The sequence below is a fragment of the Chelonia mydas genome, chromosome 26 (assembly GCF_015237465.2).
Source record: "Chelonia mydas isolate rCheMyd1 chromosome 26, rCheMyd1.pri.v2, whole genome shotgun sequence".
NCBI lineage: Eukaryota > Metazoa > Chordata > Testudines > Cheloniidae > Chelonia > Chelonia mydas.
This window is the reverse complement of record NC_057859.1, coordinates 11,094,500-11,107,879: the sequence shown is the minus strand read 5'-3', so window position 1 is coordinate 11,107,879 and position 13,380 is coordinate 11,094,500. Positions and strand designations below refer to the sequence as shown.

The 13,380-nt window shown below is 45.8% G+C and overlaps 1 protein-coding gene across 1 annotated transcript in view; it reads left to right on the top strand.

Annotated features, from left to right (window-relative positions):
• The first annotated feature begins 5,441 nt into the window (after positions 1 to 5,441).
• LOC102947610 (pyroglutamylated RF-amide peptide receptor) overlaps positions 5,442 to 13,380 on the top strand; it is an 85,132-nt gene continuing 77,193 nt past the window's right edge. The window contains exon 1 of the mRNA XM_007065488.3: positions 5,442 to 5,987. Coding sequence (XP_007065550.1) covers positions 5,645 to 5,987 — 343 coding nt within the window. The 5' untranslated portion in view covers positions 5,442 to 5,644. The remainder of the gene's footprint in view (positions 5,988 to 13,380) is intronic.

The window sequence follows — 13,380 nt, the reverse complement described above, 5'->3', positions numbered from 1 at the left end:
CAGGGGTACATCAACAAATCTAGATGTTTGCCTAGTTTTACAACAGGCTACATAAAAAGCACTAGTGAAATCAGTACAAACTAAAATTTCATACAGACAATGCCTTGTTTATACTGCTTTATAGATTATACACTGAAATGTAAGTACAAATTTATATTCCAATTGATTTATTTTATTATATGGTAAAAATGAGAAAGACATCAATTTTTCAGTAATAGTGTGCCGTGACACTTTTTTTAAATTTTATGTCTGATTTTGTAATCAAGAAGTTTTTAAGCAAGGTGAAACTTGCAGGTACGCAAGCCAAATCAGACTCCTGAAAGGGGTACCATTGTCTGGAAAGGTTGAGAGCCACTGGCCTAGGTGATTTCCCCACAGAACAAAGAATTGAACCCAGGCCAGGCTAGCACCATAATCACTGCACCATCCAGTGTCTCCATAAATTCAATGAGATTATTTGCATAGTAATGTACATATCAACATAATTAAGCATGGAAGATCAGATCAGATCATCCAAAAATGCACCATAGTTAAACATACGTAAACACTTATTGCAGAAAAAAAAAGTACAATAAATGTTAACCCTTAAACTTCTGACATTTTCTAGGCTGCCAGTCACCTGAATTCTTAAAAGGACATTTGTGTGTGTAAAGTCATCAGAAAGATCTCAGTTTACCATGAAACTGTGCATAAGAGTTATGTGACTCAAAGCATCCATGGCCTGTATATTTCCATTATACATACATTTAATTACTAGGTGGTTTTAATTGCTCATCATCATGCATGGAATACAATACCAGGAATAATCAATCAAACAAAATCACACCAACAAGAATAAGATTTTCCTGATCTTTTTGGCTGCCCACTCACTCAGATAGATACAACTGAAAGTCAGAACTCGGGTGCTTGAGCAAGATGCTCTCAATAGGTAGCCAAGTAGCAGCTACCTTGAGTGCCCCACGTCCGCCAAGGACAGAGGAAAACAATCAAAGAAAACAAAACCAAATTTTTAATGGGACTAAACGTTCTCAACATAGATGATAAATAATTTCACCAATCTGATGAATCCCACATGGGGAAATAGAGGAAATTCAAGCCTGTTATTCAAGAATGCTCTTTGTATTTCTGGATTCTTCCTCTAGTCATGCCATGCTCAGATGCCTTTTTCTCCAAGACGTCTTCTCTTTAAAACTTATTTGATAAAGGCATAATAAGGAGAAAAATTACAGTCATAGACTAATACTGGTTTAACAAGACTGTAGCAGATTCTAACTTCTCTTTGGCAGTATAAGTGCTTCCAGACATCCTTGAAAATAATTGGCTTTGTCTGATTTTAGCCCTACAATTTCCTGTAATTTTTAATTATATCATTTAGACTAGAATGAAAAAAGGAAAAATATTTTTTTTCCAACAATGCCGTTGAAAGGCTAAGTTCACCCAATATTTATGGCAGGGTCCACTGCAGAGGTACACTGAAGGCTGCACAGGTAAAATGCAGATGCAAATTCCCTCTCACTGGGGAATCTGACACTCAGACACCATGGTGATGGACTGGGCTCATACAGCTGGGTGAAAATTTTCTGATGAAACAGTTTTTCCATCAGAAACTGCCAATTTGACAAAATCAAAATGGAACATATAGATTGTCAACATTTTGGATGAAAAATTATTGAAATTTTATTTTGATAAAGTGGAAGCCTGTCATTTCAAAATAAGGCAAAGCAATTCTTTCCCACTCTCCTTTTGACTATAATGACAGTAGATGCCAAAATGGTAATGTCAAAAGGAAGTGCTTCAATTGTATTGAAATAAAACATTTCAATAAGGTTGTTTCAGTGTTCCTGAAATGAAGTTGGGGAATGTTTGTTCTGAGGGACCTTTCAAAATTTCAACTTTTTGTTCAGAACTGAGAGAAAAGGAAATGTCAGAATTTCCCACTAAATGGAAATTCTTAGTTTTTACCAACCACAATAAGAACCTGAATACGTTGAAACCAGAGAGAACACATCTCAGAATATGAGCAAGGTAGGCCTTTTTGGAGCTGTAAGCATAAGTAACAGTATGAATCAAAGGCTCTGAGCCAGAGTAGGCCTGGCTTTGGCAAAACAGCACCAGGTGTCAGCTAACCAAGTAAGGACATTCCTGACCAGAGAGGATGGGAGAAAAAATAGTTATTTGAAAGAGCCATGTGAACATATTCCTAAGAGATGGTACAAGAACAAATCAACCCCTCTGAAGATAAGGAGGGAAGGACAGGATAATGGATGAGGATATTTTGTTCCAACTAGCATAGGGATGGTAATTAACAACATCTGGAGTGTAATACATAACTTGTTTGTATCAACATGTACAAGGAGAAGTCACAGGAGGAACATCTCCATTCTTGCCGAGGGACCAGCACCCTGGTGTGCTGATTGAGCTGGTACCATTGTCACGAGCATACACACATTAGTGTACTGTTACCACTGAACCGGGGCACTAGTACTGTGCTTCATCGGCAATAAACCTGGCCAAGCATCTTCGCCACCAAACCAAGCCTGTGGGCTTTATGAACAACATCGAGGTCTGCTGAATCAGCCAGCTTAGGTTACAAGCCTTCCTGTGCTAGCACTATTGAAACTGGTCCAAAAACTTATTTCCCGAAGGAAAAGTCAACCTTTTATCAACAACAATTCATATTCTAATAGGGCACTCCCCTCCAGAGAATCTCAGCGTGGGCAGAGGTGATCCTGCAGTGCCCTGCCTCTGTTTCTCTTCCTCAGAGCCTTTTATAACCCCCCCCACACACACACATCCATAAAATCTCTTGTAGCTGCCCCATCCACCCCTGCCTGGGGCCAGTTTAGTAAGTGCAGCAATTCAAAAATAATTCTCAAAGTCCCACAAATAATGTCCATCATCGTAACACAAAGATTCAAACTCAACTCCAGGGCACCTCCCAGACACAGAGATATTCTCCTGTCCCAGCCTGCTCTTCACAGAGCCAGCACTCCCAGCCCTTTTCACCTGGAGGTCAGCCTTCTGACTCCAGCTTCCTTCTCCTGCCAGCATCTCCCCTGTTTGGAGGAAGAAGGAAGCATATACATTGCCCATCTTGGGAGAGCTCCTCCCACTTGGATTCTTTTACATGCGAACTATACCGGATCAATAGGTCAGAGTGCTTAAGGGAGATTTAAAAGCAAACTGCAGTGGTGTCATATGATTCTTAAATGCTCAAGGTGCCTGTGTTCCCTTTAAGTGTCCATAATTTTAATGAGCTAACATGATCAAATTCACAGCTGTGATAGGAGGATTCAATTCCATTCAATAGAATGTCATTGACTTACACCAGATCTGAATTTGATCCATAATGGCCAGAAATTGTGAGGTAAATCTCAGCTGCTGTAAATGAAGTTAATTTAGGGCCTACCTCCTGTTCTGTTATGGCTGTCAGTCAAAACAACAAGGAACCCTACCAAAACAAACCACTCCACTGCATATACTACTCTCCCCCTGGGGAGAGAATGAACCACCTGTTACAGATATTAATCACATTGCTTTATGCATGACTGAAAGAAGCTCAAATACTACAATGACCAGGGTGGCATAAGAACCTGTATAGAACAGAATCTTTTATTCTGAAATCAGAAAAATAATTGAAATATTATTTTAACATAATTTTCAATATTTATTTTGTAAAACCTTTAAAATAATAATCAACACTTGGGGCTTGATTCACTGCAGCGTTACTCCAGTTTTACACTGGTATAACTCTACTAAAGAAAGTGGAGATACATCAATGTAAGTCTGGAATGAAATGGTAGTCCTGCAGTTCCCTGCCTCTGTTTCTCTTCTGCAGAGCCTTTTATGACACCCCTCCCCCAGATGCTCGGGGCTTCTGGGCAAACTGTTTTGCATTCAGTGTCTCTAGGCTACACCTGACACTAGCCGATAAAGAGGACTGAAAGATGGATTTGAACATTTGGCTTTATTGCAGAGCAATAAGCAAGCTAATTACCTGAATTATTTATTGGGGAAGTCATTAATAAATCTTTAAGATAAAAACAAAACAAACAAAATCAATGACCATGCAGGGATTATTCATGATGCAGCTTGGAAAATATTGTCCCCATTGCCTTTTTCTTAAAGGAAGTTCAAGGCTGGAGACTTTAAAGAGGCTTTTAAGATTTTTAATTTGATGCCATAAAACTAAGCTATGCAGGCTTTTGTTAATTCTGGGCTTGGGCCAGAGGTTTCAGTGAACAGTGAGGTCTCCCCCAGGGGTTCTCACAACAAAATTTTTGATGGCCTCAGAGTGCGGCCAACCAACTTTTGCTGATGGCCACTCTGACAATTTTCCCTAAATACTTAATTAACTTTAGGAAAAACAAATAAATATGTACATATACATGTCTAAATCATTCTAAGTGATCTATGTAGGGTTGTTTTTTGCAGACTCAATAATAAAAATTATGTACAGTTATCTCTATTCTTTACTGGACCTAAACAGAATAGAAACACAAATAAGGTGCTTTGAATGTTCTTGTCTTTTTTCTTTTTGTTTCATATATATATATATTCTAGCTATAAGTAAGTCTGCTGTGAAAAGTGAGATTTGTATGATTGTTAACATCACTTTTTGCAGCAGACTTACTCAGCCCCGGCAAGCCCGGGCCAAGGGCGATGGGGCACTGTGGGAGGCAGCTGGACCCAGTGGTGATGGGGGGGTGAGCTCAGGCTAGAGCCCACCACCACACAGCCAGGGGACAGAGCCCAAAGCCCCGTGGCTGGAGCCTGCCACCGGCCACCCCAGGGCTGAAGCCCAACCCCACTGCCCCCGGGAAGGTGCGGAACTCACTGACTGCCTGCTCCTCTGACTTGTGTGTCTCCAGAGGGGCCCCTGGTGCCACCAATTTACCAATCAGCCCACGGCGCATGGAAATACCATGGGAATGTGTCATGCAGCAATTTCTGTTTAGGGATGGGAATGCGGCTTCCCCTGTATCTCCCTATTCCTGGGAGGAAGAGAGAAACTGCTCTGCCAGAACTGGAGTGATAAGCCATCCCTCACCTCTTCAGATCTCAGCAGCGAGGCTACTAAAGGAGAGAGAGACGCACAGAGACAGAGCAAAGCGGGCTGCAGAGCACCCAGACAGTGCCGAGGCCGGCAGGACAACTCCCTAGCAAGCTGCGGCTGCTCAGGAGCTCGTCTTCGCCGGACACGGTCATTGTTCTTGCCCAGGGGGCAGTGGCAGGAGGCGCTGTTTCAATCCCAGCGCGCACGCTGCGTCCCTGGAGGAGAAGGCAGGGCGCTTGCCGCTGGGCTCGCTGGCTGCGCGGAGCGCGCCGTTTGGCAGCCTGGAGCGCAGACCGAGCGGAGCGGCCAGGGCTGGGGCACGGAGCCGCCCCAGAGGTCAGCACCATGGAGAGCGCGCCGGCCCGGCGTTCGGCGGCTGAGCCCAGCCCCGGAGTCCGCGCTGCAGACCGGGCCCCGCGGTGAGCAGAGCCCGGAGTCGCACGCCGTGGAGCGCGCCCGGAGCGCAGCGACTCGAGGCTCCAGCACCCTGGAGAGCGCGCTGGGTGCCGGGGGGCCTGGGTTCAGCACCAAGGACAAGGCTCCGGGGTGAGCGCCCCATGCCCCGGGCTCCCACCAGGGACCAGCACCATGGAGAGGAGGCTGAACGTGAGCCCGGAGGCGCTCAACAGGCTCCTGGAGGAGCACAACATGACCAGGGAAGAGTTCATTGCCGCCTACGGCCTCAAACCCCTCGTCTACATCCCAGAGCTGCCTCCCAGTGCCAAGGTTACCTTCCTGGTGCTCTACATCATCATCTTCGCGCTGGCTCTTCTGGGCAACAGCCTGGTGGTCTACATCATCATCCGGCGGAAAGCCATGAGAACGGCCACCAATATTTTCATCTGCTCCCTGGCCTGCAGTGACCTGCTGGTCACTTTCTTCTGCATCCCTTTCACTCTCCTGCAGAACGTCTCCTCAGAGTGGCTAGGTGGTAAGTCTGCCCAAGTGGGCTCACTCCCACCCTTCCCCTTTCTTCTTTCAAGTACATAAAAGGCTGTTACAAGGAGGAGGGAGAAAAATTGTTCTTAACCTCTGAGGATAGGACAAGAAGCAATGGGTTTAAATTGCAGCAAGGGAGGTTTAGGTTGGACATTAGGAAAAACTTCCTAACTGTCAGAGTGGGTAAGCACTGGAATAAATTGCCTAGGGAGGTTGTGGAATCTCCATCACTGAGGATTTTTAAGGGCAGGTTGGACAAACACCTGTCAGGGATGGTCTAGAATACTTAGTCCTGCCTTGAGTGCAGGGGACTGGACGAGATGACCTCTCGAGGTCCCTTCCAGTCCTATGATTCTTTCCCCAAGGCTTGAGATCTGCTACAGGTTGGCTACAGCCCACTAACCAATCGTCCCTCCCGTGCCTTATAGCGAGCTAGCTGGCTAAGTTATAGACCATGTCCATACTTTGTTCTTTCAAAACCAGCTGCTCCTCCTCTTGAGCTGAGTAAGTGGAATCATTTTAAAAGCTGTTGGAATAATTCAGATCCTTCCACACTTAACAAATCATTCCATCAGCCTCTGGGTGTGGGAGGGAGTTGTACTCCGGTAATTGCTTTTGCAAACTCTATCACAACACTGTCATGTTGCGAACAGCTCAATAAATTGTGGCTATTTCCAGTTTTTGAAAGAAATTAGGGTCACATGCAGAAAATGAACCTTCATAACCTTGTAAAAAATAAAAATGCAATAAACTCACACAAGATGGTTTTATGTTTTGCTAACAATTTGCAATCTCCACCTCTTTGTTTTCTGTTATCTTTGTCAGCTTGTATTGTTTTCTGAGTCTCTCTTTGTAGTTACAATTCAGAACCTGTCACTTAGACTGGGAAAACATGTTATTGGCTCACAAATGAGTTACGAGTGTCCCTTTATGCTGGGTATGAAAGGCAATGCTAATATCCACATTTTATTGTTTAAATTTGCGTGTATGTGGCTCTGGTGTTGTTATATTATTATTTATTTGTATTACCAGAGTGCCTGTGAGCCCTATTTATAGATTAGAACCCCATTGTGTTACCGAGTTATACAAAAGAAAATGTGGCATGCTCTGACATTCAGAGAGGAGAAGTAAAAATCACCAGGACACTAGTCAAAGGGTGTTTAATACCCACTGAAATCAAGCTATGCGCTTAGAGCTTGACAAGAATATGATAACTGAATCAATACATCAAGACACATCACACTGGGATCTTCACAAATGGCCCTAGAGTGAAGTTTTTATTAGGCAAGAACAGAGTGAGTTCAGTCACATTGCTATTGGGTCTAAGTGGCATGCCCACAAGCAATAACCTTTTCAGTTGCTGCTTACTGTCAAAAAGTATTTCCCTCCGAAAGCAGGAGGGAAAACCAGAGGAAATGTGGCCAATCTGACTGTTAAAATCTGAATGCCCCACTGGTTGGACTGAGGGGCAAAATAGTAGTCATAAAGTTAGATAGATATGTAACTGAATAATCACTACAGGATGTCATCACTAAAACCAGACTCCAGTGCATCCCCTTAGATTCATAGGCCTGCTCTACACTACAAAGTTAGGTCGACATATACCGTGTTAGGTCGAGTTAATAATGTATGTGTCTGCACTACCGAGTCCCTTCTCCCGACCTAAAGGGCTTGTAAAGTTGACTTCTGTACTCCACCTCCGTGAGAGGCATCGTGCTTCAGTCGACAGCCACGCATCAACATGGGGATAGTGTAGACACCGTGCTGTGTAATTCGAAGGAATTGGCCTCCAGGAGGTGTCCCACAGTGCTCTGCTGTGACCGCTCCGGAGAGCACTTTCAACTCCACTGGACTTCTGCCAGGTACACAGGAAACAACCCCCACCCATTGAAGCCCGGGGAACTTTTGAATTTTCATTTCCTGTTTGATCGACATGGAGAGCTTGTCAGCACAGCTGACCACGGATGCTCAAGGCTGAAAACGCACTCCAGCCTGGAGGACACAGGAGACACTGGATCTTATTGCTGTGTGGGGAGAAGAGTCCATACAGGCAGAGCTCCGAACTAGCAGAAAAAAGGCTGACATCTATGCCAAAATCGCGGTGGGCATGGCGGAGAAGGGCTACACCAGGACACACATCAGTGCCGTGTGAAAATAAGGGAGCTTCAGCAAGCGTACCAGAAGACAAGGGAGGTGAACAGCTGCTCTGGTTCTGAGCCACAGACATGACGCTTCTATGGGGAGCTGCATGTGATTCTGGGCAGCGACCCCACCACTACCCTGAAACACTCTGTGTAGACCTCGCAGGAGCCCCGGGCGACCTCGGGCAACAACAAGGAGAGCATTGTTGACGAGAAAGAGGAGGATGAGGAGAATGCGCAGCAGGCAAGTGGAGGATCCATTATCTCTGAAAGCCAAGAACTTTTTTTAAACTCTGGAAGTCATCCCCCTCACAGGACCAGTTGGCGGTGGAGCGTGATGCCGGGAAAGGCACCTCTGGTGAGTACACATTTCCAATCAAACTGTTGGGGTTACATATTATCTTTAATGTTGAATCTGATTTAAAAAATGGGATAGTGGTTATCGGTGGCCACTCCAGCTACGCCGAGGGTGCGCTCCGAAAAAGACTATTTATGTGCCCGGGGATGGCCCTGGAATCCTCCATGGAGCTCTCTAGGAAGCTTTCGTGGAGGTACTCTGCAATCCTTTGAAGAAGGTTTCTGGGAAGGCCTGCCTTATTTCGTCCACCACGGTACTACACTTTCCCGCGCCACTCCAGTATTAACTCTTCTGGCATCATTGTGGCACATAGCATTACAGCATAAGGACCAGGTCTGTACCCAGATGCTTGCCGCATCTGCTCCCTTTCTGCCTCTGTTACCCTCAGGAGAGTGATATTGCATATGGTTACCTAGGGGAAACGGGGGAAGTTTTAAATGCTAGCCCTTAAACTGAAAACAATTTGATAAGTTTGGTGAATTCTGGGTCACACAACCATGCTTTCCTGAATCTGTCCTGGCTGTGGTTGGAAGGGATCACCCCGTATTGCAGCCAGCATTTAGAGAAGGCGGGGGGTGACACTTCCTGTTCGTCTCCCTTCCACCCCAACCCAGGGCTGCTTTTGTAACAATGAAACTATTTGTGCGGCTTTTCACTGGTGCCTGTCCTCAAGCACCATCCTGGTTGCTATGGGAAAGGGGTCTCTGCTGAGGTTGGAACCACTGATCCCAAGGATGTCTTATTAAAAGCTGCAGCACAAGATCTCTTCCCCCCGCCTCATGGCCTTACTCACTATGGCTGGAGCAGCAAACCGACTGTTGCAGTAGCCCGTGGTTGTGGTTACACTGTGGCTTGCAGGAAAGTGCATTGAGGGGTGTTACTTTTTATACAAAGATTTAGCCTTGCACCAGAAACAATTTATGCACTGTCAGTGCTACCCTTATGCTTTGTACTTTTTGCAGCTGAAACCTTGTCCGTCGGTGCATCCTCCACACCAGGACAGAGACTTTCCCTGATTAGAAGGCGGAAAAAGAAGACTCAGGAGGACATGTTCAAGGAGTTAATGTGTGCCTCCGAAAGTGACAAGATGGAGCTCAGGGCATGGAGGACTGCACTGCCCGACAGCCTGCACAACGACCACAAGGACAGGAGAGCATGCAGGGAACATGAGTGTGACACGCAGAATGAAATGGTGCGGATTATGAGGAGCAAACAGACATGTTGAGGCATCTGGCTGAGGTTCAAGAAAGGCAGCTAGACGCTAGCTTCCCGCTGCAGCCTATGCTGAACCTGCTGCCATTGTCGCCAAGTTCCACATCCTCCTCTCCCAGATGTCCTAGGATGCGGGGGCAATGGGAGGAAAGTCCAGTATCCCTTACACTCTACTCCAGGGGAGGGTACAAGGACCGGAAGGCGCCCATTCCCACATTTTTGATTGTTATTGCAGGGCAGTTGTAAGCAAGTTGTCCTTGTTTCTCCCTTTTACCCCACTCCCACCTCGGTGTTATCAGCCCCTTAGCCCTAGGTTATCATAATTTTCTTTGACATCTCTCTATGTTTGTGAGCATAAAAGAAATTAATGGATTGAGGAGAAACGGCTCTTTATTAATTCAGCACACAACGGTTAGTGGGGGTATAGTTTACAGGGGACTAAATGCAATGAAGGGGACAGCTTGGTAAGGAACAACACACATAAGTGTCACATTACCGTGGGGCATTGATTAAACTAGTTTTCAAAGTCTCACAGAGACGCAGCGCACCTCGATGTGCTCTTCTTATTGCCCTGGTGTCTTGCAGCTCAAAACTGGCTGCCAGCCACTCTACCTTAATGCCCCACCCCACCGAAAACTTTTCTCCCTTTGTTTCACAGATATTATGGAGCACACAGCAGGCAGCAACAACAGTGGGGATAGTAAGGCACTGAATGGGGATACTGCTTTCACTGAGGTCTAACCTAGTAAGCAAACTATGCCAGTGGGCTTTTAAACATCCAAAGGCACATTCCACCACCATTCTGCACTTGCTCAGCCTATGGTTGAACCGCTCCTTGCTGCTGTCCAGGCTGCCTGTGTACGGCTTCATGAGCCATGGGAGCAAGGAGTAGGCTGGGTCTCCCAGGATCACGATTGGCATTTCAACATCACCAGTGATTATTCTGTAGTCTGGAAAGAAAGTTCCTGCTTGCTACTTTCTGAACAGACTGGAGTTCCTAAAGATCCATGCGTCATGCACCTTTCCGACCATCCCACGTTGATGTTGGTGAAGTGGCCCCTGTGATCCACCAGTGCTTGCAACACCATTGAGAAGTACCCCTTTTGGTTTATGTACTCTTTGGCAAGGTGCTCTGGTGCCAAGATAGGGACATATGTTCCATCAATTGCCCCACCACAGTTAGGGAACCCCATCACGGCAAAATCATTCACTATGTCCTGCACGTTGCCCAGAGTCACTACCCTTCTTAGCAGAAGTCTATTGATTGCCCTGGCAACTTGGATCACAGCAGACCCCAAGGTAGATTTACCCACTCTGAATTGGTTCCCCACTGACCAGTAGCAATCCGGCGTTGAAAGCTTCCACAGAGCTATCGCCACTCGCTTCTCAACTGTCACAGCAGCTCGCCTTTTAGTATTGCTGCACTTCAGGGCTGGAGAAAGCTCTTCGCACAGGTCCATGAAAGTGGCGTTGCGCGTTCGAAAGTTTCGCAGCCACCTCTCATCATCCCATAGCTGCATAAGTAGGTGGTCCCACCAGTCAGTGCTTGTTTCCCAGGCCCAGAAGCGGCATTCCACTGTGTCAAGGTGATGCACGACTGTCGCCACCATCTGCAAATTGCTCCGCTCCCGGGCTTCCAGCAGGGCTGCTTGCGTGGCATCACATTGTTCTGCGCAGCAGCTCCTGCTCCGGCTGAGTAAATACTGCAGGATAAGGTGCGAGGTGTTTGTAATGCTCACAACAACAGTGTACTGCTGAGCGGGGTCCATGCGTGCCGTGCTATGGCATCTGCGCGGGTGACCCAGGCTGAGGAAAAAAGGCGTGAAAAAGGCTTGGTTTGTTTGCCGTTGAGTTCAGGGAGGAAGGGAAGTAAGTGCATCATGGGAGGCCAATGCCATGTTCCCATAACCACCTGTGCAAATGTTTTGGTCCCATGAAGCATTGCAAGCCCAACCCAACGTTCCATTTGGCTACGTGCACTGTGGGATAGCTACCCACCGTGCAGTGCTCCGTGAGTCAATGCAAGCCTGCTAGTGAGGATGTGCTCTGCCAACACAATGAACATAGTGGGGACATGCAAAATCAACTTGCTTAAATTGGAGGCTCAATATCGACTTAAATAAAATGGACCTAATTTTGTAGTGTAGACATACCCATATATTCCATTGTGAGTCTGACCTCCTGTAGAGCACAAAGGATAGAAATTCCCTAAAAATACTTCCTAGAGCATATTCGTTAGGTTATAAATGTGATCAAGTCATGATCATTTGTACCTAAACTACTGTTGATTTTTAGTTCTATAATCAGTTTCTCTTTATCTGTTAAGACAAGATCTAATAAAGAGTTCCCCCATGCTGGCTGTACAACTTTTTGAGTTAAGAAATGGTCATCTATCATTTCTGCAATTGTAACTCATTAGCCAGAGTGTGTTATACATGTACTCCTCTGTATCTGATCCACAGACGATATGGGCTGTTACAAGCCCAGAGCTACAGAGCCTGGCTCTTTGGCTACAGCTGTAGAGGCTAGGGCTGGCTGGCAAACAAGAATTCCATTTCATGAACAATGCTGAGCTTTTGAGATCTGTTTTCATTCTGATTCAGAACAAAACTGAGACCTTTTGAAAGTTATGGGAGAAAATGTGAGAGGGGGGAAGAGACCCCAGCAAGCTCAGAATAGCCCATAGCCTGGTGGTAGGGCATTCACCCAGGATGCGGAAGAAACAGGTTTATGTCCCAGCTCTGCCTGATTTGAAGCAGGAACTTGAAGCAGAATTTTGACATCCCCAGTGAGAGCCTTAACCACTGGGGTAGAAAGTCAGTCTCTCCTATTGGAGCTGTTCCACTTTGTATAAATAATGAACTATTCATTGGAGCAGACTCAGAGACTGATGTTTAGGGCATTCACCCAAGAGGTAGGAGACCCAGGTTCAAGACCCTGCTCCAAATCAGAAAGATCATGTGTATGACTAGAGCAACTCCAAATCAGACAGAGCAGGGACTTGAATCTGTGTCTCCCCACAACCTGCATCAATACCCTCACCACCAGGCTATTAGCTATTCTGGGGTCCCTCTCCTTCCCCACAGAAATTCCATCCCGGATGTGAGAAACCTTCATCATGAACATTGATGGAAAGAGGTATGTTCTTGTTTTGACAAATTGGCATTTTCCAATGGAAAAAACACGCAGTCAAAAAAATCCCAGCCACTCCAGTAGATACTCATGTCCATGGTCCCCAGTTCATCCCCACTTTTGGGCCAAGATGCCAGTCATCCCTGGGGAATGCCTTGACACAACGTTCCCTGTTCATCTCTGCTTAATAGTGACAATGTAAATTGCCTTAAAAGGCCTGACGTACACGAGTTTACTTCTGCAACTCCACTGATCATAACTGAGCTATTTCTGATTTACTCCAGTGCAAATGTGGGAGAACTGGTCACAAAACAGTGCCTGTGTTGGTTATCTTTCCACTCATTTTGTTTCAGGGATGTATCACAGAGAGAAAAACTGGATTCGTTTCTTTTGTCTAGGCAGTATGGGAAGTGAGGATACATTTTATGTTTATGCATCATTCACTTTCACCTTTCATTTTAAGTTGCTGCCCATGTGAGCAACTCACTACATCTTTTTATTCTATTCTGGGGTTTGATTCATTCACCAGAGTGATGAATGGA